At 37.9% G+C, this 26702-nt stretch overlaps 1 protein-coding gene and 1 pseudogene across 1 annotated transcript in view; both read right to left on the bottom strand.

The window, feature by feature from the left end:
* Nucleotides 1-782: 782 nt before the first annotated feature.
* On the bottom strand, nt 783-1597 carry LOC121476203 (annotated as a pseudogene).
* A 13265-nt stretch (nt 1598-14862) lies between these two features.
* DEUP1 (deuterosome assembly protein 1) overlaps nt 14863-26702 on the bottom strand; it is a 79770-nt gene continuing 67930 nt past the window's right edge. Inside the window, exons 13-14 of the mRNA XM_041729686.1 lie at nt 24622-24736; nt 14863-15859 (exon numbers count right to left, since the gene is read on the bottom strand). Coding sequence (XP_041585620.1) covers nt 15683-15859; nt 24622-24736 — 292 coding nt within the window. The 3' untranslated portion in view covers nt 14863-15682. The remainder of the gene's footprint in view (nt 15860-24621; nt 24737-26702) is intronic.

Genomic DNA, 26702 nt, shown 5'->3' with positions numbered 1-26702 from the left:
GCTTACAGTCTCTATAGCCACACCCATTTCCCTTTGACCCCTGCTCCCTCCTTGTCCCAGGGCAACCACTAATCTGGTTTTGTCATTTGGCCATTTCAAGAATGTTTTGCTATATAATAAAAATAACCATTTGGGATTGGCTTTTTTCACTCAGCATAATTCCCTGGATAGTCCTCTAGGACTTTGAATCAATTTTTTTTTTTTTCAATTGCTGACTGCTGTTCTATTGTTTGGATGTATCACTTTTTTTCTTAGAAGTGTTTTTAATAGCATTTAGTCACATTATTGATCATGGCATAGGTTTACAGAAGATGTTTAAGATTGGTTGGTAACTTAGTCTTATCTTGGATTTTCTTCTAAAATTGAGAATAGGAGAACTAGCTATGGGTTAAAGAATATTTCAGGATGGCAGGTTGGCTATATCAACTCTGTAAACAGCAAATACGAATGTAACTTATGTTAGCCTCTTCACATTTTGAAAAACCACTGACATTTCTTTAAAAGCTGAGCCACTAAAAAAATAAAAATAAAAAAAAAATAAAAGCTGAGCCACTATACATGGTTCTTGAAAGTCTATTGTGGACATGAGATACTTAGTCCAACTAGCTTTGGGATGAACTTATGTGACCAGCCAATTCAGAGCTTCATTTAGAGTTAAAAACCTGTGTTAACAGAAAAGTTATAGTCATGGATAGCATCAGTTCCTCGGATAACACAAATCCCAAAGCTCTCATCATCCTGGTTATCCTCCTGTTTTGCTTTCACTTACATGGACCATCCTTTTAAGGAAGCACAAGAGAGAAAAGTTCATCAAAATTATGAGAGTCACAGTTTGTACAGCACTGGATGACCGTACCTTTGACATTTGGTATAACAAGTTCACTCTTAGTAAAATATTTTCTCCAATCTGGGTCAAGGCAAGGTAAAATGAGAAGAATAAGACTCCCAAACGCAGTCTTGAGTTATGAGGTATCTAGATAAAGGGGGGCTATGTGCTACAAAGGCCCTTTTGTTGGGCTGCAGTATGCTGCTGCTGCTCAGCACGGTCCCGGAAGTCCTTATTAAGAGAGGGTCTCAGGAGTGCAATGATTTGTTGAAGATGGGCTCTGCATTAGCAATTTTCTTTTCTCTCCTGCCAAGATCTGTTAGTAATCTTTTCTCTTTGTCCGGTTCTGCCAAGATTCCAACTCTATTTTTGCTTTGAAAATCTTTTCCAGCTTCTAGAAGCTGCCTGAGTTCCTGGGCTGGTGGTCCCTTTACTCCCCCTTCACAGCCAGCAGCCCTGCATCTCTCTGATCCTTCTTCTGCATATACTTCTCTCCCTGACCTCTGTTTTGTACTTATTTTTTTTTAATCACTCACCAGTGGAAGGACATCTGTGTTGTTTCCAGTTTGGGGCTATTATGAATAAAGCTGCTATGAACATTCATGGATAGGTTTGTGTGTGTGCGAACATAAGTCTACACTTCTCTGGGATAAATGCCAAGGAGTGCAATTGCTACATCATATGGTAGCTGCCAAACTGTTTTCCAAAGTAGCAGTACCACTTTACATTCCTACCAGCAGTGTGATCCAATTTCTGTGTTCTTGCCAGCATTTCGTGTTGTCACTATTTTTTAGCTATTCTGATAGATGTGTAGTGATATCTTATTGTGGTTTTAATTTGCATTCTCCTAATGGCCAATAATGTCAACATCTTTTTATGTGCCTATTTACAGTCTGTATAGTCTCTTCGATGAAATGTGTCTTCATGTCTTTTACCCATATTCTAATTGGATTTTTTGCTGTTGAGTTTGGAGAACTTTTCATACATTCTAGATGTTAGTTCTTTTTCAGATATGTGGTTTGCAAATATTTTCTCCCAGTAGCTTCCCCCCTCCCCTTTCTCTAAAGATTTATTTATCTTATGTAGAGAGTGAGAGCATGTGGGCAGGAACTAGGGTAGAGGGAGAGAAGTAAACTCCTCACTGAGTGCTGTGCCCAAAGCAGGACTCGATCTCATGACCCTAAGATCATGACCTGAGCCCAAGTTGCTTAACTGACTGAGTCACCCAAGGACTACAGCTTTTTTTTTTTTTTTCTTAACAGAGACTTTAGCAGAGCAAATATTTTTAATTTTGTTGACTTCTAGTTTATCAACTTTTCCTTTTATGGATTCCGCTTTTCCTTCATGTGTAAGAGCTCTCATAGGTCCCATAGCTTTTCTTCTGTTTTTGTCCTAAAAAGTTTTATTTTACATTTTAAGTCCATCGTCCATTTTTTAAAATTTTACAATGTGTTAATTACTAAAAAAAAAGTTAATTTTTTGTGTAGAATATGAGACTTAACATGTCTTATGTCTTGCTTACGTTCCATGTATATTGTCTTTAAATTGGGTAGACTAGATCTTCTTTATATTTTTCCAAATTCCTTTAGTTATTCTAGTTCCTCTGCCTTTCCATATAAATTTTAGAATAATCTTGTCTATGTCTACCAAAAAAAAAGAATCCTGCTGAAATTTTGACAGGAATTGTGTAAACCCATATGTTGATTTTGGGAAAACTGCGATCTTTCCTGTGAGTCTTCCAATCCATCATTATAAATCTCATTTATTTAAATCATCTTTCATTTCTTTCTCAGTGTTCCAGCGTACAAGTCCCACATGTGATTTTTAGATTTACACCTATTTATTTCATTTATTTGAATGATTATAAATGATATATTTTTAACTTCAACATCCCTGTGTTCATTGGATATAGAAGTACAATTGATTTCTGTGTTTATATTGTGTCCTGCAAGCTTGCTGACCTCAGTTCTTAATTCTTTGACTTCTTTTGTATATTTCTTGGGACTTTCTACTAGACAGTCATGTCATCTGCAAATAGGGAAAGTTTTATTTCTTCATTTCTGACCTGGGCGGCTTTTTTTTTTTTCTACACTCATCACATTGGCTAGGAATTTCAGTACTGTGTAAAAATGGTGAGAATGTACATACTTACTGATCATTCTTTCACCTTTAAGTAAAATATTATCCATAGGTTTTTTTTTGGTAAATGTTCTTTTTCAGGTTGAGAAAGTTTCCTTCTATTACTATCTTTCTGAGTTTTTAGAATCATGAAATGGTATTTCTTTTTGTCAGTGTTTTTACTTCATTAGTTGATATGAACATATAATTTTTCTTCTTTGCTCTTTGTATGTCTTTAGGCAGATCGCATTGATTGATTTTTCAGTATTGAAACAGCCTTGAATCCCTGGAATAAATCTCATTTAATCATGGTGTATAATTCCTTATATATATTACTGAATTCTATTTGCAGATCTTGTTAAGGATTTTTACATCTATATTCATGAGGGATACTGGTCTGCACTTTTTTGGTATTGTCTTTATCTAGTTTGGGGATCATGGTAATGTTGGCCTATGAAGTAAAGTGGGAAGTCTTATATTTTCTGGTAAAGTTTATGTAGAGTTTCTGTTAATTCTTATTCAAACTTCTATTAGAATTTCCTAGTGAAAACATATGGGTCTGGAAACTTCTTTTTTGATAGTTTTAAAATTATGAGTTCAGTTTCCTCAGTTTTAGGGTTATTCAAGTGATCTATTTGATATTGAGTGGGTTGTGGTAATTTGTGTTTTTCAAGGAATGAACTTGGTCCATTTCAGCCAAGTTGTCACATAAACATTTGTGTGCACAGCATTCATAATAGTGTTGTTAACAGCATTCCCTTATTATCCTTTTGATTTCTACAGAGTCTCAGTAATGTCCCGTTTCATTCCTGATGTTGGTAATTGTATCTTCTTTTTTTTTTTTTCCCCTCTGTCAGTCTTGCTAGAGATTTGTCAGTTTTATTGATTATTTTTTAAGGAATAAGCTTTTTGTTTCTCTGATTTTCTCTATTGTTTTTTCTGCTTTCAATTTTATTGATTTATGCTCTTATCAATTTTATTTCCTTCCTTCTACCTCCTTAGGATTTATTTTGTTCTTTCCATTCTAGATGCTTGAGAGAGGAGCTTAGATGATTGATTTGAGACTTTTTCTCTTTTCTAATGTATTCATTTATTCTATAAAGTTCTCTCTTGTAGGGAAGCTTTAGCTGTTTCTCAAAAATTTTATGTTACATTTCATTTCCATTCAGTTCAGTATATCTTTAAATTTCCCTTGAGACATCCCAGTTGACCCATTGATTATTTAGAATGTTGTTTAGTTTTCAACTGTTTGGAGATTTTTCTGTTGTTTTAGTTCTTTCTTTCCCTATTTTTGATTTTCTAGTTTCTTTCTGTTATTAATATCTAGTTTGATTCTCTTGTGGTAGAATATGCTATTACTTCATTTATTTTAAATTTGTTGAGATTAGCTTGATGACCCATGTTGTGTTATACCTTGGCATATGTTCTAGGGGCACTCCAGAAGAATGTGTATTCTGTTTAGTGGTGTTATTCATCCATCCATCCATCCATTTACTTATTTAGTTAGTTTATAGAACTTCCTTAATTCTTTTAGGGTAGATCTAATGGTGACCAATTCACTTAGTTCTCCTTCATCTGAGAATGTCTTGAATTCCTCTTCATTCCTAAGGATATTTTCACTGGGTATAATATTCTGGGTTAATGGTTCTTTCCTTTCAGCTCTTGAAAACATTGTGTCATTTACTTCTGATCTTCATGTTTTCCAATTAGAAATCTGGTTTAATTAAAATTGTTTTATCTTTATAGATATAGTGTTGTTTCTTCCTTACTGCCTCAAGATTTTTTTTTCTTTGTTTTTAGTTTTTAGAAGTTTGACTATACTATGCCATAATGTGGCCTTCCTTGGATTTATCCTGTTTGGGGTTTGCTGAGCTTTGGGGGGAATTTTCAAGCCTTATATCTATGAGTACTTTTTAGTCCTTCCCTTTCTTATTTCTTCTCAAAACTCCACTGACACAATTGTTAGGTCCTTTGTTATAGCTTTAAACATTTCTGAGATTTTTTTTCCATTCTGTTTTCTTTCTGTTGTTCACATTGGATGATTCCTGTTGTTCATTGATTATTTCCTCTGTTTTCTCCATTCTACATTATAGCCCATCCACCAAGTTTTTATTTAATATTATATTTCTCAGTTCTGAGATCTCCACTTGGTTTCACTTTATATCTTCTATTTCTTTGCTTAACCTTCCTATATTTTCATTCCTCCAAGCATGTTTCTAATTGCTTGCTGAGTCATTTTATGATGGCTACTTTAAATCTTTGCCAGATAACTCTAACATCTGTGTCATCTTGGTGTTGTCCTCTATTGATTGTCTTTTCTCATTCAAGTTGTGATCTTCCTGGTTTTTGATATGACAAGTGAGTTTTGATTGAAACTTGTATATTAGGGCACTATATTATGAGACTCTCGGTTTTATTTAAATGTTGGGCTTTAGTACACCTGTTCTAACAACTTTTGAGCAGGGAAGTGGTATATAGCATCATTACTGTCAGTTGATAGTGGAAGTCCAGATGTTGACTCAGCCTCTGTTAATATCTGCAGAGAGGGCTTCCCCATCACATCTGAGTGGGGTGGGAGTTCTGGCTTCACAGTAGTCTTTTTATGAAACTACCCTGACTGGGAAGGATAAGGGGCCTCATTACTGACTCTTAGAGGAACTCCAGTGACACTGTTGGGGGAAGGCTGAGTATCCTGCCTTTCCATGTCCTCCACTGATATCACCCTACTGGAGAGGGGTAGGGTTGCCTTGTTCCTCCCTCACGGGGGCTCCCCACATAGTCCTCACTGATACTGCCAAGGGGGTGCCTCATCACCCAGTGGTGGGAATGGAAGTTCTGCCACCCTACTAAGCCTTTTCTGACACTCTGGCAAGGAGTTTGGGACAAGGGTGTAAATCTAGGCCTCTGTCTACATTTGCCTGTAGAGGTGAGAGTAGGGCCACAGTTTTTCTCTGAGGTGTTTAGCTGAATTAGAGTGATTATTGTGTAAATATTTTCTGCCTTGCTAGGCGCCCCCTCTTATTTAGAGAGAGCAGGCCTTGTTGGGGCTTTTTTGTTTGTATCCTTTGCCATTTCAAGATTGTCACCTTTCTCAGCTCCAAGTCTGAGATATATGAGTCTGTTCATTTGCTAAGGGTCATATAGCAAAGTGCTACAAACTAGGTGACTTAAACAACAGACCCACAATTTTGGGTGCCTTATCCATCTAGTATATCTTCAATGAAATAAATGCATATTTTCCAAAATGAAGCCATTATGTTTGGCTGTTAAATCCTATATTTTCTTAAGTACTCATATTTTTAACATTAAAAATAGTGACATAACCATGTGTGTTTTCCAACTTCTGAGATGTTCTTGACTTATGTTTGCTTTTTTAAACCACTGTTTTATATCTCAATACAGTACAGTACAAAGTGCTATACATATTTAATATATATAATTTTATGAATTTGGAGATAAGTATACACCCGTATGCTTCACCGTAAACCATCACTGCAATCTGTGTCATAAACATATTCTTCACTTCCAAAAGTTTCTCCCACCTTATAATTTTTGTTGATTTTGTGTATTTATGTGTGTATATATATATAATATATATATATATATATACACACACACATATATGTATTCCCAAAATTCTTGGGTTAAACTCTTGTTAATATAAAAATCTTTTATTATAAATTCAGCTTTGTATGTAGCAAACTTTGTATTGAAGCCAAAGAGCTGTTTTAGTTTGGTTACTCATCAGTTTATCCATCAAAATCATTTGGGAATGACTCATCAAATAATTCATCTCAGCCAAGAGATATGTTCAGATTAGAAACAGTTTGAGCTCAGTTTGAGCTCAAACAGTTTGGAAGACTTTCCCCAAGCTGATGAAAATGAAGAATTTCAAAGCTGTAATGTTCTTGTTTTCAGAAACAAACAAACAAACAAAATCCAAAATAAATCATACCAAATAGGAAGAATGTTGGCTCAGTTATTTTATATTTTATCATTTTAATGTATAAAACCCTCTGTTGAAGACAGATCTATTGTTCATATGTCAAGTACAACATAGCATAGTCTTAGTGTTGACCCTTTGGCCTCATCTTATATAATAATCTTTTAAGCAGTAAAACATATTTTTTAGGAAGTTCACCATAAAAGTTTTTTTTTTTCTTTATTTTAGAGAGTGAGAGAGAGAGAGACCAAGAGCATGAGCAGAGGGAGGGACATGGGCACAGGGAGAGAAAGAATACTCAAGCAGGTTCCCCATCAAGTAAGGAGCCTGATGTGGGATTTGGTCTCAGGTTACCAAGATCATGACCTGAGCCAAAAGCAAGAGTTGGCTGCTTAACTGACTGAACGACCAAGACACCCCCACCATAAAAGATATATTAACAAAGTAAATGAAAAGCTTAATTTTTTATTTGATGTGAAGCACACAGAGCCAAATAAATTTTATCTCTGATGAGTTCTTCCATATAATTTCTGTGTGAGTGAACTGCGTTTTAGGAAGTCACACATCAGGCTCTTTTGACCTAGGAGAGGTCTTGATTATCAGTTGTCAACTGTCAGTATCAAAATAAGCGTGGTTTCTTCTAACCACTTAGGTCCTTGGGCATTTTGTTTCCCCCCTCCTTAGCAGGCAAGGGAGGAAAATATTCTGTTTAAATTGCTAAGTGTGGCATCTACCCTAAGATGCCTTCCCAGGATGGTTTCCTGTGAGCATCATGCTAGGACCAATTCTCAATAGGGCTTTAAAGAGAGGGGAACCATGATCTGTGGGCAGCATTCCTGCTGTCAGCAACTTAGACTCCAGTGAGTCACAAGGTTTTGAGAAAAGAAAAAATTGGAGTGACTAGGGCATTCACAAAAGAGGACTGTTTTTAGCAGCAACTCTTGGTGGGGGTGAGGGAGCTCACTTTAAGAAGCCCAATGCTAGGGGATCCCTGGGTGGCTCAGTGGTTTAGCACCTGCCTTTGGCCCAGGGCATGATCCTGGAGTCCCAGGATCAAGTCCCACATCAGGCTCCTTGCATGGAGCCTGCTTATCCCTCTGCCTGTGTCTCTGCCTCTCTCTCTCTCTCTCTCTGTTTCTCATGAATAAATAAAATCTTAAAAAAAAAAAAAAAGCCCAATGCCAATTAAAGCTAGTGGGGCCTTGTGGAAATAGTGAGGACTTTGGAACCCACATATTGGCCATTTTCCAGATATCTGGCCTTGAGATAAATCATTTGATCTTCTAAGTCTCAAAATAAAATGGGCCTGAATCTTTGAGGCACCATTATAGAGATTAAACTGAATTTAAAAGTCATAAATCACCCAGGTTTACTCAAGAAGAAATAGAAAATCTAAATAGACCTATAGTGAGGTCTATTCCTCACTATTCCTATACTGAGGAGTGATACTGAATTTATAATTATAATTTTTCCACAAAGAAGAGCTCAGGTTCACATAGTTTCTCTGGTGAATTCCACCAGACACTTGAAGAAATAATGACCAGTTCATTCAACGAGGCAAGAATTTCCCTGATACAAAGCAAACATGTGACAAGAAGACTGCAGACCACTATCTCTCATAAATATAAACACAAAAATCCCCAATACAATATTAGTAAATTGAATCCAGATGCATATAAAAAAGATTATTGCATGCAATATCAATGTATCCTAAAATATAAATGAATATAATATACTATATTAGTAAAGGACAAAAACTGCATAATCATTTCAATAGATTCAGAAAAAATATTTGACAAAATCTAACACCCAATCTTAAAAGCTCTCAACTAACTAGGCATAGATAGGAACTTGCTCAATCTGATAAAAAAAAGCATCTACAAAAACCCTCTAACTGACATTGTACTTACTGGGTGAAGACTGAAGCCTTTCCCTTAAGATCAGGAACAAGGCAACATGATTGTTTTCACTACTTCAATTTAACATTGTATTAGAGTTTCTAGTTGGTGCAATCAGGCAAGAAAAATAAAATGCACCCAGAGTGGAAAGGAAGAAATAAAAACTATCTTTATTTAAAGACAATTATCATCTTGTATGTGGAAATTTTTAAGGCACACGACTAGAATAAATGAGCTCAGTAAGATCACAGAGTACAAGACTAATATACAAAAATTGATTGTATTTCTATATATTAGCAATGAACAATATAATAATGAAATTAAGAAAACAATTTCATAGTAGTGTCAAAAGAATAAAATATTTAGGAATAAATTTAACAAAGGAACTGCAAGACTTACACATGGAAAAATGTACCACAATTCTAAGAGAAATTTAAAAATATCCACATAAATGGAGAGACATTTCATGTTTACTGATTGATTGGAGGACTCAGTATTATAAAGTGGTAATTCTCACCAAATTGAGATTCAGTATAGATCAATTTGCAGAGAATTGCCATTTTAATCCTTATCAAAATCCCAGCAGCCCGTTTTTGCAAAAATCAGGAAGCTGACAAGCTAATCCTAAAACTTATATGGAAATAGAAAGGGCCTAAAACAACCAAAACAATCTTGTAGGGGCACCTGGATGGCTCAGTCGGTTAAGCATCTGCCTTCAGCTCAGATCACGATCTTGGCGTCCTGGGATGGAGCCCTGTGTTGGACTCCCAGCTCCCAGTGAAGAGTCTGCTTCTTCCTCACCTTTTGCCCTCCCCTTGCTCATGTGCTCTCTTTCTCTCTCCCTCTCTCAAATATATAAAAATCTTTTTTAAAAAACCCAATCTTATAAGTTGGAAGATTTACACTTTTCAATATCAAAACTTACTACAAAGCCACAATAATTAAGACTATATAGTACTGGCCTAAGGATAGACATATAGATCAATGGAACAGAATTAAGAGCCCAGGATTAAACCCTTATATTTTATATTGACGACAGCTGAGTTTTCAACAAAAGTACACCAAGACAATTTGATGGGGGAAAGAATAATTATTTCAATAAATGCTGCTAGGACAATGGCATGTCCACATTTGAAAATATGAACCTAGACCCTTAAGCTATACAAAAGCATTAACTCAAAATGGATCACAAACCTGATATAAAACTTAAAATTATAAAACTTCCAGAAGAAAATATTTCTGATCTTGGACTGGGCAAATATTTCTCCGATATAATGCTAAAAGCCCAATCCATAAAAGCAAAAAATGATGAATTGTACTACTTCAAAATAAAAAACTTAGGTGCTTCAAAAGACACCATTAAGAAAATGAAAAGATAAGCCACAGACTAGGAGAAAATCTATGCAAATCATATATCTGATAAAGGACTTAAATCCAAAATATATGAAGAATTCTTTTTTTTTTTTTTTTTATGATAGGCACACAGTGAGAGAGAGAGAGAGGCAGAGACATAGGCAGAGGGAGAAGCAGGCTCCATGCACCCGGAGCCCAACGTGGGATTTGATCCTGGGTCTCCAGGATCACGCCTTGGGCCAAAGGCAGGCGCTAAAGCGCTACGCCACCCAGGGATCCCTATATGAAGAATTCTTATGATTCAATAAGAAAAGATGTAATTATGGGCAAAAGATTTGAATAGACATTTCACCAAAAAATATGAATGGTTAATAAGCACAAAAAAAGATGCTCAACATGATTAGTCATTAGGAAAATGTAAATTAAAACTAGAATGCACTTCACACACACTGAAATAATTATAATCAAAGAGACAAGAACAAGTATAGGAGGGGATATGGAGACTTGGAATCCGTATAGGTTGCTAGAGGAAATGTAAAATGGCACAGCTACTCAGGAAAACAGTTTGATAGTTTCTTTTAAAACTTAAAAGTGGATATACCATGTGAGTCAAAATGTGACTCCCAGGAATCTACTCGACAGAAATGAAAATATGTCCACACAAACTTGTATGTAAATGTTCATAACAGCTTTATTTAGAAGAGCCCCAAACTGGAAATGACAAGTGTCCATCAGTGAGTGAAATGAATAAACAAAATATGTTTTTTTCATACAACTGAATACCAGGCTGCAATAAAAAGAGAACAAAATACTGATGGCATGCTAAAATATGAATCGCACATAACAAAAAAACTAAATGAGAGAAGCCAGATGCAAACACATGCATATTATATGAATCCATTTATATGAAATGTTCAGGTAAATGTCAGAAACAGCAGTTCAGTGGCTGCCTGGGGTTGGGCACGGGGACAGGGAGTGACTGAAAATGGGCATGGGGATCTTTTTGGAGTGATGGAAATGTTCTCAAATTGGGTTGTGGTAGTGATTGCACAACTTTGTAAATTTAGTAAAATATCATTGAGTTATACCCTTGGAATTGAGTGAACTTTGTGGTATGTAAATTATTTCTTAACAGAACTGCTAATGATGAAATAAGTTTGATTTCTCTAATAATGTGTAACACATGGGCCTGGATAAATGATGGTGTTGTTCTTTGAGGTTGTATTTTGTCTTCTGAACTCAGACCTGTTGCTTCAGAGGGCAAGGATGGAAACAAGTGCTAGCAGCTAGCATTTCCTGAGTACCCGCTATGTTCCAGACTGTTTTCTGTATAGTCATAAAGGAAATGTAAATTAAAACTAGAATGCACTTCACACACACTGAAATGATTATAATCAAAGAGACAAGGTCAAGGATGGGAGGGAATATGGAGAGTTGGAATCCTGCATATTACCTTCTTCATTCCTCAGCAGTCTTTGGACACAGTTCACAGATAAAGATATGGAACCTCTGTCGAGGTCATGGGGCTGAGGCATGGAGAGTAACTTGCCTCCAACAGATCTAAGCTGTCCTAATGTATCGAGAACCTTTAAGATCTAGGAATGTCTAGTCCAGTCATGAGGCCTGCTAAGTGGCTCTGAGCACCTCCTTCATTCTATGCTTGGCCCCGCTGAAGGCTTCCCTATTTGAAACTTTGTGATTCTAGATTACCTGGCAGTTCTGTTATGCCATGAGATTTTCGGCCACCATCACAGCAATTGCATGCCTGACTCTGACTCATGTTTATCCTTGCTGTAAGACTGGCCCCTCTTGACCAATGTTGGAGGATGGTGATGAGCGGCAGCTTCTCAATACTGCCTGGGTGATTTCTGCTGATATTTTGGCCTCACTGCTGCCCTGGAGGTCATGAAAACCTTCCCCCAGGATCTTCTCTCAGCCAGGACTCAGTAGTTCCATGGTCCTTTTACTGTTATCTCTGGGCCACAGTGCAGCCTCACGGTTCCAGAGAAGAACCTTCTATCAGTTTGGAATATTTTATCCCCTAGAGTTTAGCTTCGGGTGATGCTCCAGGCTACAGGATTGGAAGGTTTGGGCTGAGTTTCAGTTGCTAACTGGGCTTTAAGTCCTTGGGCTCAAATCCCTCTCAGGCTTTCTACCATATTGCTCAAAACCTGGGATTCTTGGGGTTTCATTTGCTCTGACTGTTAGGCACGGTGGCTTATGTTCTGTATCAGAGTCTTAGACATCAGTTGAAACATAAAAGGAATGCATAGATACTCAGACGGTCGTATGTGAGGTCAAGTATGAGTAAAGGTCTCTTCATATTCACCAGCATTCAGACAAATTTAGAGTCTGCGCACCTTCTGCAGCTGACAATTTCATATATCTCGTGTTTTGTCATTGTTCCATAAACTGCCTTGAATTTGCTCTACTTGTGGCTTTTGCTGAAGGTATCCTCCATGTCTGGATTCAATCACTCCTTACCAGGACCTCCCATAACCAGGGGAGGTTACGTGCTAGGAACACAGGGGAGGGAGGCAGGATGCCCAAGAGTACTCCTCTCTTGTAGGAGGACCTTTTGGGCCCATTGGGAGGGACAGGAGGCACACAGAAAATGAAGAAACTGATGTTAGCAGAGATAATGGGATGGGGAAGAGAGAACCCAACATCACAGTTGAAACTACAATTGATTCTAGCTTGCTCAGGTCAGGTTAACCTTGGTTGAGGCAGGGACTCAGACAAACCCCGCCAGGGCAGGCCTCTCCAGTTAGGTGGCCTCGAAGATGCTTGGCTCTGGTTGCTCTCCCAGGGCGAGAGGAGACAGCCGGGCCTGGGTGAGGCTGCAGCTCCGGTGCTGGTACTTGGGTGACTCCAAGCTCTGCTGAGCAGAGCAGCTCTGTTGGCAGGTAATCAAGAGATGTCTATCATCTCAACTGAAATTTGGGGGTTACCTCTGGTTTTCCAGCAGACCGCGCTCCTCCCCGCAAATTTAATTCCCAGATCAGTTAATATGCTCCTGAGTAACTGAGAAGTAGAAGTGTATATTTAAGCCATTAATGAGGCAGAATATTAAGTCACACGTCCCATTTGAGCCATCTCCAGGGCTAGATGGCCTCTTAGGTCTTTCTCCTGTTTCTTTCTTTCTCCTCTTCCCACTATGTTTCAGCTAAATCATGGGCTAAGGTGGATTTGGTAGAATGGACGAGGCTATCTATAATTGTTATCCATTCCACAATTTCTGTATGAAAACATATTGTGTGCTAGGGTCCTACGGAGCACATCTGCTTCTCCTCCCATCCCTCCCACCCCGCCTAGGGCTACCGCCCCGGGGCATCCCTTTGGTCTTTGGAGGGTGGGAGAAGCTCAGGAGCCAGTGTGAGCCGCAGGGGGGCCTCATCCTTCCCTCCTCTCAGCATGCAAACAGAGTGGCTTGCTTGCTTTTATCTTGATTATATATGGGCTGGGCTTTAGCATTTGATTCCTTTTGAACAATGAATCCCGCTGTTAAGCAAAAAAATACTGAAAACTACTGTTTTAAGAAAGCTGGTATTAAGTGCAATGCCCAACTAGTGATTTAGAAGCAGTTTGCTTAGGGACTTAAAATAATGATCCAGGGGAGCGAATTTACTGTTAGTCCTGGACCTGCTCCAAGTTCATGTTCTCTTGACTCTGCTAAGTTCTAAGAACATTGTAGCTAGATCTTTATTTCAGCACACAATTTTTAATCATGTATCAACCCTGAAAAGAATGAAGTGGCATTCAGATTTAGGGGATTAGAGAGATACGTGTATGTAAGCTTTTGCATTGTTTGCATTTGCATTATGAATACAAAGGTTTTAGAATTGTTTATGGAATGCCCTTTTCCTGAACATACTTTTTCTTCCCATCTTTTTTTTTTTTTTTTAAGATTTTATTTATTTATTGATGAGAGAGACACAGAGAAAGGCAGAGACACAGGCAGAGGAAGAAGCAGGCTCCCTTTGGGGAGCCCAATATGGGACTTGATCCCAGGACCCCAGGATCATGAACTGAGCCAAAGGCAGATGCTCAACCACTGAGCCAGCCAGGTGGCCCTTCTTTCATCTTCTAAAGATAACACTGAAAAGTATTTTGTGTCCAGGCTAGGAATTGCTAAATAATCTTAAAGCACCATAACTTGTATTATTTTCCTCACAGGGACCTTTTGGGGTACACTAAAGGCTCTGTACCCCTCAGATGTTTCATCATGAAAAAGGGCTTCTGTGGATACAGCCTTATTCCCCTTCTACTTGCTTACAAAAGGTGATACTGGGAAATAGTAAGAGCTGGAGCCAGTAATTAGAAGCCAGGCATCCCTGTCTCTTCTTGACTACCCTGATTCTAGAAGTTTCCTAACAGCTTGATTCCCAGGAATAAGGATATTCACCTTGCTGACTTCACAGGCTTGTTTTGAGTTGAAATGAATATTGCTGTGTGAAGGCTTCTGCAAATATACAAAGCTATACAAATCTATAGGGTCCCATCACCTAAAGTGAACAGGGCTCTGCATTTTTCGCATGACAATGACACTTGTTATCTAAAGACATCTTGACTTAATCTTGCAGTATGTTGAGATTTAATCTTTTTGAAGAGAAAAAGAAACCTCTAAGAGCTGTAGGACTTACCTTGAATAACTAGAGGGATTTTTCATAATCTTTATATAAATGTCATTTTTAAAGAAAGAAGAATGGATTAGCATGCTTATATGCTTGTAACTTGAATTTTATTGTCCACTATGGTGCTATTACTGTTGTATACAGATTGAGCATTTATGTTTTCAGTCCACAGAACTTTGTATTCCTTTATTGTATTAAAAACAGAGGTATTACAAAGAGGATTGTAACAACAGTAATGTTTTCTATCTTCTTTATCTTGTTCGTATCCGTGAAGTAATTAGTACTAACAAGAAAGCACTAATCTCTGGCTGGCACATATATTTAAGTGTGTAAATAGCACATTCCACTGTGTTGTGTTATTGTGTTAAAACGTTGTGTTAAAACATTACAAGGATAAATGCAGAACCAGTAAAGCTATGCTTTTTTTTTTTTTCTAAAAGAAATTTTAGGATGTTCTCATGGCTCAAAATAATGCTTCTCATTTTTAAAAATCCTTGAGTTTTCAAACCTAGTACAACTGAGACACACTCAGTGTGCTATTAGGAATGTGACATTCCCTTTCCCTGGTTTTGTGTCGTTACAGAGGAAATGGGTATTCAGTATACATGATTCAAGTGGGGATAAAAACCCCTATTTAATTCCACAATATTCCTTAGATTAGGAAAAAAAATCTCTTTTGTAGTCTTGTTTATCTTATAGTAACTCTAGAGCCAAACAATTTATTATGTAAATGTAGAAATACAAACAGCTTTATCGAACAAAATACTTACTATTTTCTGGCTACCTGACAGAAACGATTTACTTAAGAAAACAGAACAAAATTTCTCAGTTTCATTATTCAGCTTTGTCAATATTTTGCCAGAGCTTTTTTTTCTTGGGCTGGGGGAAGCAAATGAAAGAGTTTAAAAGCTCATATGTGTCTATTTTGTTTTAGCTTCGTGTATTTATTAAGAGTAAATTCTGTATGTCTTTGCAGTTCATCAATATGTGTATTTAGAAGTTTCTCAAATTCTTTTGCTCGCTTCTCTTCCTCCAGGAGAAAATGCTGTGCAGCCAAAGAGGCTGGGAAGACTATATCTGGGGGAGACTAAAGAGAGAAAGAAATGTTAGATGAGGAATACAAAGCCTTTTAAACCTTCCTGTTTCTAGGCATGCTTCATCCGGAGCGCGTGGTCAGACATACCTCTTAATGAAATAATCCAGACTAACTCTCTGCTGTTGTAATACAGTGACTGCTTGTGAAATCCTCAAAGAATGAAAACATCACACCACCAGCATATTCAAAAGCTCTAGAAATGAATAGTTACATGTTCAACTGCAAAAGCAGGGACAGGGACAAGAAAATTACCATGGAACTTTCCTAAAACATACTCGACTAATTTGTAAAACCAAGGGTTTTCATCTGAAAATAGGCAACGCCAAAAAGCTGACGTAAAGATTATGATAGACTTGGGCAAAGAAAACTTAGATAGGAAAAAAAATTAAGGATTGGCTGAAAAAGGGAGCTAATTGCTGTTTGGAGTTAGCCAGGTGAGGAGAGCTGGCATGATGCATGTCGGGGTACAAGTGGCTTCCGGCAGGGAAGGCCGTAATGCTGGAATGTATCTCCTTTGTGCAATTAGAGCTGACAAAGCCTCCCACTTACACACTTTGTGGTAATATGGAAGTGCTCATTTAACTGTTTGTTAACTGATAAGTCCTGGCAAATGGCTTAGCAGATCCCATACTAGGAGTATCTCTGATAAAATAAAATTGCCTTGTGTAGCCTCTGCCAAGTGTACTAGGCAAGTTGCCTTGAAGAACCTTAAGATTCTGGAGCAAGACCACGCCATCTGTAGCAGAAAACTGTACACTATTTACAGAACCGTTCCTGTAATGCTACTGGCCCTAGTTGAGGCCGAGCAGCTAAGAAGTGGAGAGGATGACTGGTTCTAGCTCTGTCCTTGGCCACTCCAGTGGAAATTATGGATGGGCCTGTCAGGACGGTCCCACTTTCACCAAAATTAATGTAGCTAACTATGGCTGTTGAGCGTCCCACCTGCTTGCAATAGAGACCAAAGCTGAGGAGTTCCAGATATGGCACCCATCCCTCAAGGAGACCAACCGGCCTCTTGGTGGCAACTAATTTACACTAGGTCCCTTCCACCTTGGAAGGGGCAATGTTTTACCCTCACCAGCACTGATGTATATTCTTTGGGTTTGCCTTTCCTGCCTGAAGGGCCTTGGCCTTGATCACTACCTGGCAGCTCACAGAGAGACTGAGTTACTGACATGGGATCCTGACTAATAGTAAAGGAACCTAATTTACAGCTGAGGAGTATGGCAGAGGGGGCATGACCACGGAATACATTGGTCTTACCACATCCAGTACCATCTGCAGGATGCTAGCTCTGATAGGCTTCTTGAAGGCAGGGGTGGGGCATCAGCTGGGAAATTATATCCTGTGAGGATGGGGTATGTTCTTCAGGACATGGTACAGACTCTCAACCACTGGCTGTTATATGCTACTGTGTTTCCAGCAGGAGAATACGTGAATCTGGGAACAAAAGGGAGGATGGAAGAAGGGCTCCACTCTCCATCATTTTTGTTGACCCACTTGGAGAATTTCTACCTTGTGTCTTTGTATCTTGAGGCTCTGTGGATGTACAGGCCCTGGATCTTACAGTGGGAAATGCCTCCATCATGATACCTGTAAGAGTCTCACTGAGCTTAAAGCATTGGCTGGGAAAAAAAAAAAAAAAAAAAAAAAAAAGCATTGGCTGGCACCTAGCCACCTCGGGCTCCTCATGCCGAAGGATCAGAGGCACAGAAAAGAGGTACTACACTGGCAGAGGTACCTGGCCCTAATCATCACGAAGACTACTACTACATAATGGAGGCAGCGAGGAACATGTCTGATATTCAGCTAGCCACTGAGGTTACTTTTAATACTCCTGTGCCCAGTTTTAACTGTAAACAGCAAACCACATCCCGAGGAGGACACAGGAACCAGGGGCTCACCCGACAAGGCAAGCTACCTAGACTAATGTAAGTGCTAGCTGAGATGGAGAGGTATCTAGAATGGGTGAAGAGATGATGACCATCCATTAAGTTCTTGAGACCAGTTGTGGCATCAAGGCCTGTAGTTTGTCCCACTGACCCTCCTCTTACAAGCTTTCAGAGAAATGTGACAAGCCAGAATCTTGGAGAAGATAGGCCTGAATGGAATGAACATGACCAGAGCATGGATCTGAGTGGCTCAAGAGGTAGACTCTAGCGGATGCTGTTGGTGTCCTAGCGGGGTTCCCTTCACCAGGCTGGCACATCTGTCCTCCTGCTTGCTGGGGGTTGGTTCTCTGGAGACCTGCCCTCAGCTGGACTAAGAGCCCCTGCCTCATCTGAGAAGTTGTAATATCCCCCGCAGCCTATTCCCTCTCCTCTAAGGCGAGGACTGATTGACACAGGGCAGAGAACACCAGACTTCTTGTCTCCAGGGGAACCAACTCTGTTGTGCGATTCATCCTCCAAGCTCCTGGTGAGACCAGGCCAAGTTAATCTCCAGCTGGTTTTGAGCTCATTTTTGTTTAGCTTTCCTCCCTCCCTAGACTGCTTCCCTGATTCTCCTTCTGCCGAGACTTACTACCTTCAAGAAACCACCTTCCTAAGAATCTCTGTCTCAGATGCTAGGAAACCTGATCTCAAACGGATGACTTCTTAACTGCTGGCTTGAGTGATGACTGGGCGACATCAATGCCACTTATGAGAAAAGTAAAATAGTAAAAGGGCTCGTTGAGGGTAAGGTCTTATTTATTTTTGATTCCCTGGGTTCTAGCATAGCTTCTGGCACAGGGTATATTTTAAACAAAATTTTTGAATTAATATATGAATGAAGAAAGTACTTTTGATTTTGAATAATCCTGAATTAGAGGTGACTTGGGTCTCAGATTGTCATGTAGAAAATGAGATATATCATCAGTCTAGAACTCAAAATATAGGTGTAGATTAGAGATATTTCAAAGTTACAGATAATTAAGGCTGTCAGTCTGATTGAAATAATCCAAGACATGCAAATTAAAGAAAAAGCAGTTCAAATACGGTATGTTGGAGAGAACTTCATTTCAGGCTCCCACTCCCATGGTTATGTTCTCAACATTGTTATCAATGAAAACTGCATTATTTATTAATCAAGATTTCAGCAATCCATCTATTATCCTTCCAGCTTAGTCTAGTATTTCCACTTTCTCACATCATCCATTCCCTTCTAACTCTGCTTATATTCCAGATCCATCATTATAATCATTCAGCAACTCATTCCCCATCTCCCCCACCAATATCCTGTCTTTGTCTCAGGTGCTTGGTAAAACCTAGGCCTAAATAACCTGCCTGGCCATGCATGCACCTGAACAGCTGGAGAAGGAATTGTGTACTGTGGGTACTGCTTTCACTCAAAGTCCACCTCAAATATCAGATGGTTAGTTAACACTGCCTGACCATTCTGTTGCACTTCCCTAGCATATTCACTTTCTCACTCATTACCTGGTGGCCTTGTCTCCTTCTCAGGAAGGAGCTCCCTCACCTCTCTATACCCTGTTGCACCTGTATCTACATTTAATGCCATAATCTGTTTCAGAGACTCTTACTTCTACCTACACCATGGATTCTATTCCTTTGTATCTTCTCAATGGCTCTTTCTGCAAATGAACCTTGTCACTCATGAGTCCCACCTCCTTCGCCATCAACCTTTCCTCTTCTCCTTCAAGGTTCCCATTGGAACACTAAATGTAATAGTCTAAGGCTTTGTCTTAGGACAGTTTCCCCATTTATACCCCTCAAATTCTCGTCTAGTCCTATAGATTTAAATATTAGCCATACACTGGTTACTCCTATATTTTGTTTCCAGCTCTGATGTCTTCCTGGAATACCAGAGTCACATATCCTAACACCTATGTGATATTCCCATTTGCATGTCTAATGAACATTTTAAATTGAAGTGCCCAATCTAGAAATCATGATTTTCTCCTCTAATCCTGCTCCTTTCCCTAGTCTTTCATGTCTGAAAGTGATGCTAGCATCCACCCAATGCTCAGGCTTACATCCTAGGAGTCATCTCTGAGTCCTTTCTTTCCTTCATTCCCCAGAGTTAATCCATTGACCGTCTGGTCTGTTCTCCACAACATTTCCCGGATCCAACATGTTCCTTTGTCTCCACTATCGTCATCTCTTGCCTTGACTACTGAAATAGCCTGAAAATTGCTCTCCCCACTTCTACCTTTGCCCCTCTATAATTTATTATTTATTTGGCACTCAAAAGACATGAATCTCTCTAAAAGATATTTTATTTTTTTATTTTATTTTTTTATAAATTTATTTTTTATTGGTGTTCAATTTCCCAACATATAGAATAATACCCAGTGCTCATCCCATCAAGTGCCCCCTTCAGTCACCCCCACACCCCGCCCACCTCCTTTTCTTCCACCCAAAATTCGAGTTCCTTCCCTTGGCCTAAAGTCTCTACATATCTGACTATTTCTCTGTCCCCAGTGCATTCCATCTTCTTTCTCTCCTAGGCTCCAGGACTGGTTCTTGAACTTACCAAATTTGTTCCTGCCTTACAGATTTGCACCAGGAGTTCCCTCTGCCTGAAGCCCTCTTCCCCCAGATCTTTGGGCCTTTTTTGTTGTTGTTAATTTAGGTCTCAACTTAATTTAGGTCTCCTCAGTGTCCTCTCCTCATTTTCCAGGCCACTCAACCTAAAGTAATCCCTCACACTCCCATCAGTTCCTGTCATATATTGGCTTTTCTTTTCTTCATACAATTTATCATTACTTGATTTTTAAAAATATATATTCATTTGTTTCCAGTCATTAATTGTACCCCTCCCTTCTTTGAGGTAAAATGCACATCAAGTAAAATCATTTGAAAATGAACCACTCAGTGGCATTTAGTACATTTACAATGTTATGCAACCACCATCTTTATCTAGTTCCAAGATAGTTTCATCATCTTAAAAGGAAACTGGACCCACGAAGCTACTGATCCACATTCCCTGCTCCCCGAGCTGCCCCTGGTAACCACTAATCTGCATCCTGTTCCTATGGTTTACCTATTCTCAGCACTTCATGTAGTTGGAACCATAAAAAATATGACCTTTTGTGCCTAACTGCTTCCACTTAGTGTTTTGGAGTGTTTATCTACTACACTATAGCACATCCTGCTCCTGCATCCTGCTTCTGCTCTCACAGAACTGGAAAATGCAAAAAAGGAGTATTTCTCTCCTTTTTATGGCTAAATAGTATTCCATTGTGTGTCTGCAATGCTATTTGTTTATCCATTCATCCACTGGTGAGATTCCTCTCTTTCACCAGACTGTAGGCTTCTATGTCTCATCAAAGATGTGTTAGAACAGAACCTGCCATACACCAGGTGCTTATAATGTTGATTTTATGACTGAATGATGAGTATTAATATTTAAGGACAGGTATAGGAGAGAGAAGCTTAGAAGTAGACTGGGAAAAAGTAACCAGAAAGGCAGCAGGAAAATCAATGGAGAATAGTGTCATAGAAGCCAGAGAATATGAGAGTTTCAAAAAAAAAAATGATTAAGGAAGACAAGTTCTTAAAGCATGTTTAATGAACTAGAAGGTTGCTGGTGGTCTTGGAAGGAATAGTACTGATGTAGAAGTTAAAATGTGGAGGTGGAGGGAAACTACTGAACACAGAATAGTGGATTGGACCATGTCTTTCAGGGAATTCTGGGGCTTCCATCGCAGATTAAGTTCCCCATGCCCAGACCTAAAACAGGAGATAATTTTTTCCTGGCAACTCTGAGGCTCTGAACTTCCTCAAAGGAGTGATGCAAGGAAGGAAGGAAGCCCAATCCTTGTTATTAAGACAACAGATACGCTGGTATGCTTTTTAGGTGCCTACTAATGCTCCACACTTTTTTGGGTGCTGGGGTTACAACAGTAAGAGAAGACAGAAAAAGTCCCTATATTCACGGAGCTTAAATTCTAGAAGAGGGAAGCAAACACACGAGCAGACATAAATGTGTTATGGTGAAGTGCTATGAAAAAAATAAAAACCAGGACAAGGGGTAGGGGAATCAAGAAGGAAGCGCTACTGTAGGTTGGTTGCTCAGGCACCCATGATGAGGTGATATTTGAGCAGAGACTAACTAGCTTAAAATGCTAAAATCATCTGACATTAGAACCATATGGCATTTAGCAATTCATCATGCTTTGTTTCACTGGAATATATGCTTACTTTGGAGTCCTTCAGCATCCAGATTTTACTGATACAAAATTTGCTAACTCCCCTCAGTGGCTCCCATAACTTAAATAAGGAGGTTTATTTCAGTTATTTTATCGGTATGGAATTTTATTCTTTTCAAATAATTCTGGCATTTCATGTTGAGAGGAACACAAAAGAACATTTCAAGGCTTTAGAGATCTCTAACACTTCAAAAGTTAATGGTTTAAAGTCTTCTTCCACAACACCTTAAATCTTATTTCCAATCTCTACCAAAAGAAGCCAACAGATTCCAGAAAAGCAGAAAAGCACTCATGGGGTACCCCATCCAGTTTTAAACATTTCCTATTGTTGTCATTGTTTATAATTTGCATCCAATATTAGTATAACATGGAGAGGTGCTAAAAAATTACATGATATACTTTGAATATAAGTGAAAGCAATTGCTACGAGTACTACTACTCACTTTCTGAGGTAAATATCTACTTAAAAACACCCTGTGATTATTATGTTCAAGAAATTAAATCATAAGGCAGGAAATTCAGCACAGAACTGGAAAATGCAAAAAAAGAATCAAATGAAAATTCAGGAACTGAAAAATATAAGACTGAAATTAACCTACACAAAATCACATTCTTAAGGCAGGGAGTGGTGGCTCTTTTATGCATAGAAACCAACACAGAGAGTCAAGGAAAATGAAGAAACAGAAGAATATGAAATTAAGAATCTTTCCCACCTGTTTTATGAGGTCAACATAATCTGATGCCAAAGGTGATAAGGACAGCAAAAGAACATTACAGGCTAATTTCTCTAGTGAACATAAAACAAAAAGTCTAAGCCAGTATGAACAGACCAAATGCAGTTATCAAGTGCAGTTTATTCCAAGAATTCAAAGTTGAGTTAACAAGAAAAAACATTAACCAAACTAAAGAGAAAACTAATATGGTCATTTCTTTTTGTTTTTGCTTTGGTCATTTCAAAAGAAGCAGTACAAGCATTTGATAAAATTCTAAATTAATTCACGAACAAAGTCAGCATTCTAGAAATAAAAGGGAAATTGCTTAACATTAATAAAAGGAATCGGGATGCCTGGGTGGCTCAGCAGTTGAGCGTCTGACTCAGGGCGTGATCCCGGGGTCCGGGATCGAGTCCCACATTGGGCTCATGCAGAGAGTCTGCTTCTCCTTCTGCCTATATCTCTGCCTCTTTCTCTATTTCTCATGAATAAATAAATAAAATCTCAAAAAAAAAATCTTAAAAGGAGTCTACAAAATATCTATAGTGAATATCATACACAATGGCGGAATATTGAAATTCCTTTGCAATTGAGAATGAGAGAAGGATACATTTACTGGAGGCCTTAGTAAAATAAAGCACAAAAAACAAAAAAGGTATAATGATATGAAAGTAGGAAATAAATTGTTATTATTTTGATTTGGAATATAGAAAATTCAATAGAATCCACAGGACTAGAATATATGTGCAAATTCAACTGAATATTTTCATGGGGAAAGGGATTGAGAATACTACCTTGCACCATATGCAAAAATTGATTCCAGGTGTAGATGTAAATATGAAAGGTAAAGAGCTAACGTTTCTAGAAGATAACATAGGATAATATTTTTGTAACTTTGGGACAGGCAAAGTTTTAAATAGGTTACCAAAAAATGTTAATCACAGAGGAAAAGATTCATAAGTGAATGTATTAAAATTAAGAACTTCTGGTTACCAAAATATACTATTAAGTGAAGAGGCAAGTAAAAGTGATAGAAGATATTTGCAATATATATAATCAACAAAGGGCTTATATCCAGAATAAATAAAGAACTCCTACAAATCGATGAGAATAAAGACAGTCCAACAGAAAGTTAGGCAAGGGAATTGAACAGACATTTTACAAAGGAGAACATCAAAATGGCCAATGAAAAGGTGCTCAACTTTATTATTCACCAGATATATATTAAAACCATGATAGGAAGTTACTATATACTGGCCAGGAAAGCTAAAATAAAAAAGACGGAGAGTACCAAGTGGTGGAAAGAAGAACACTCAAATACTACTTATTGGGGTATTAACTGGCTCAAACAGTTAGAGAACCTGTTTGGCATTACCTCCTAAAGCTGACCTTAAGTATATCCTATGACCCAGCAATTCCACTTTAGGAATATATCCAATGGAAATGTGTACACGTGTGCACCAAAAGATACATACAAGAATGTTTTTAGCAGCATTATTTGTAATATTCCTGAGCAGGAAATAACTCAAATGTCTGCCAACAGTAAAATGGATAAACTGTAGTATCATTCTATGCAGCATTTATTTACAATGGAATACTATCGAGAAACAAAAATGGATTAACTACCTAACATTAACATATAAAACAATATGGATGATGAATCTCAGAAAATAGCCTTAGATTGAAATACTTGATGAAACATTATGGATCTCTTTTCCTTCTATAGAAAGGCACGGCCAAACGACTCACAGATCCACCTTGGAGTCCTATTCAAGAAGCAATATTTTCTTTCTTAACAACTATGTGAACATCAGTGTATAGGTATCAGTGTAGGAGTAATCATTCCTTAAAGGAAAAAAAAATTAACCAACAACCCAGCAACTCACCAGTGGGAACACTTCATCATCACTTATCAGGGGACTCGTCATTTCTTTGGTTTGAAATGGCAAAGGTGGCAGTGGAGGCGTTGCACTTCTGTTTGGCTCACGATCTTGGCTAAGTCTAAAAGAGAAGGATGGTTCTCATTTACCACTACCAAGGACACTGCCTGTTCATGTAGCTAAAGATTTCAATTCCTCTGATGTAACAGTAGGGGAAGCACAACAAAAAGTTTGGCCTTCTTATCTCAGTATCTCTTTGAAAATAATTTTCCAGATGAATCATTTCTAATGATTAATAGTGAACAGAAAACTTTGTAATCATTAAAAATATTCTTCAATTCTTATTGCCTACTTTATATCTCTTTCTGTGTTTTACTTTCGGGTCCCTCTGCCATTTAATTAAACAACATGATACCAGTTTGGAAAGAATCTCAAAACAGCTAACACTGCTGCCCTTGACAATTCTAAATAATCCTCTTTCTGTATTTTCTATTTCACTTAACCTCGATGGCCTCAACAGAATTATGCTGCCTTTATTTATTTTTTGATGCTAGAACAAGCCCTTGTACAATAATTCTAATTCCTATAGGATTTAACAATTTGTAACATTATTTCAATTTGTATCATCTCCTAAACTCATCCTTAGTAGCTGTATGACCTTGACCTTGAGCAGATAACTATATCCTTCTGTGACTTTAATTTATTTCATTGATTAAAAAAGATGGTTGGGAGAATTGAACTCCACAATCAGGATGAAAGGTACACTACAGAATTGGTTGTTTTTGCTAAAAATAAGGTAGAAAATGAAACTGAATAAAATACCAGTGAGATTTTAAATTTTGGTATGCTGAGTAAACAAATGAATAATAAAACAAAAACTGAACCAATTTCCCATAAAATTTTACATAAAAATGTTCTAACAGTATGAGCTATTTGGGACTAAATGTCTTTCTGAACATTAATTCATGAAATTGGGGTTGAAATTTAATCAAAATCATCAAAGCCCATGAAAACATAAGAATCCCTTCAACTTAAAATTATTTATTCATTTTTTTTTTTTTTTTTTTCAAATTACTATCCATTCATGATAGTCACACAGAGAGAGAGAGAGAGAGAGGCAGAGACACAGGCAGAGGGAGAAGCAGGCTCCATGCACCGGGAGCCCGACGCGGGACTCGATCCCGGGTCTCCAGGATCGCGCCCTGGGCCAAAGGCAGGCGCCAAACCGCTGCGCCACCCAGGGATCCCTATTTATTCATTTTTATTGATTATTCAAATTCTCCAGAGGTATTGATTTACCATTTTCAAAGCCTTCATATTTTAATTTCACATAGTTCCAAAAAATTCACATTATTGTTCTCTCCTCTTATCCAGAGACTATCTATCTATACAGACCTATTTCCTATTATGTAAACATTTTCAAAGTGATGCATACAAATAGCAATAAAAGTTAAGTGAGACATCTGTAAATTAGGACATAAAAACAAACACAGCATGTTTTCCATTTTTACTTATCTTGAAATATATCTTTTTTTTTAATCCATTCTTCCAAACCATAATTACCATGGAAACAGAACAGCAAATTAAACTGAAATAACATGGTTTATGATGTGCACGTTAAGATGAAACATCCCACAATTCAGATAGAATTATAACAATTGCAGAGTACATCTGCATAGAGTCTTCAAGCTGAACCTTTTAATTTGAGTGAGGCTACCATCTATACTTCAAAGCACAGTGGGAAAAATAAGGTAATTATAGAAGCGACTCAAGACATACATATCTCTTTGTAATCTCAATTATACAAAGATTTCAGGGAAAGTATTATTTGTCCTAAATTATCTACAGAATTATCTCAATTATCCATTTTGCTTTGGATGTATCGATACAGTTTACAGTGTTAATTAGTAAAACATATATGAACATGCTTTTTACTGTAAGATCAATAAAACGTAGAGATTGAAAGGAAAGACTACATTATGGATTAAAATACTTTTGGTTTAAATCGTCTTTATATCTGCAAAGTTCTTCTAGAATGCAGCTATTCCAATACTTCATAAAACCACCTTGCAGAAAATGTTCAGTCT

Source organism: Vulpes lagopus, chromosome 15 (assembly GCF_018345385.1).
Source record: "Vulpes lagopus strain Blue_001 chromosome 15, ASM1834538v1, whole genome shotgun sequence".
Lineage (NCBI taxonomy): Eukaryota > Metazoa > Chordata > Mammalia > Carnivora > Canidae > Vulpes > Vulpes lagopus.
Note: the sequence above shows the minus strand (reverse complement) of the source record. Positions and strands in the feature narration are given on the sequence as shown.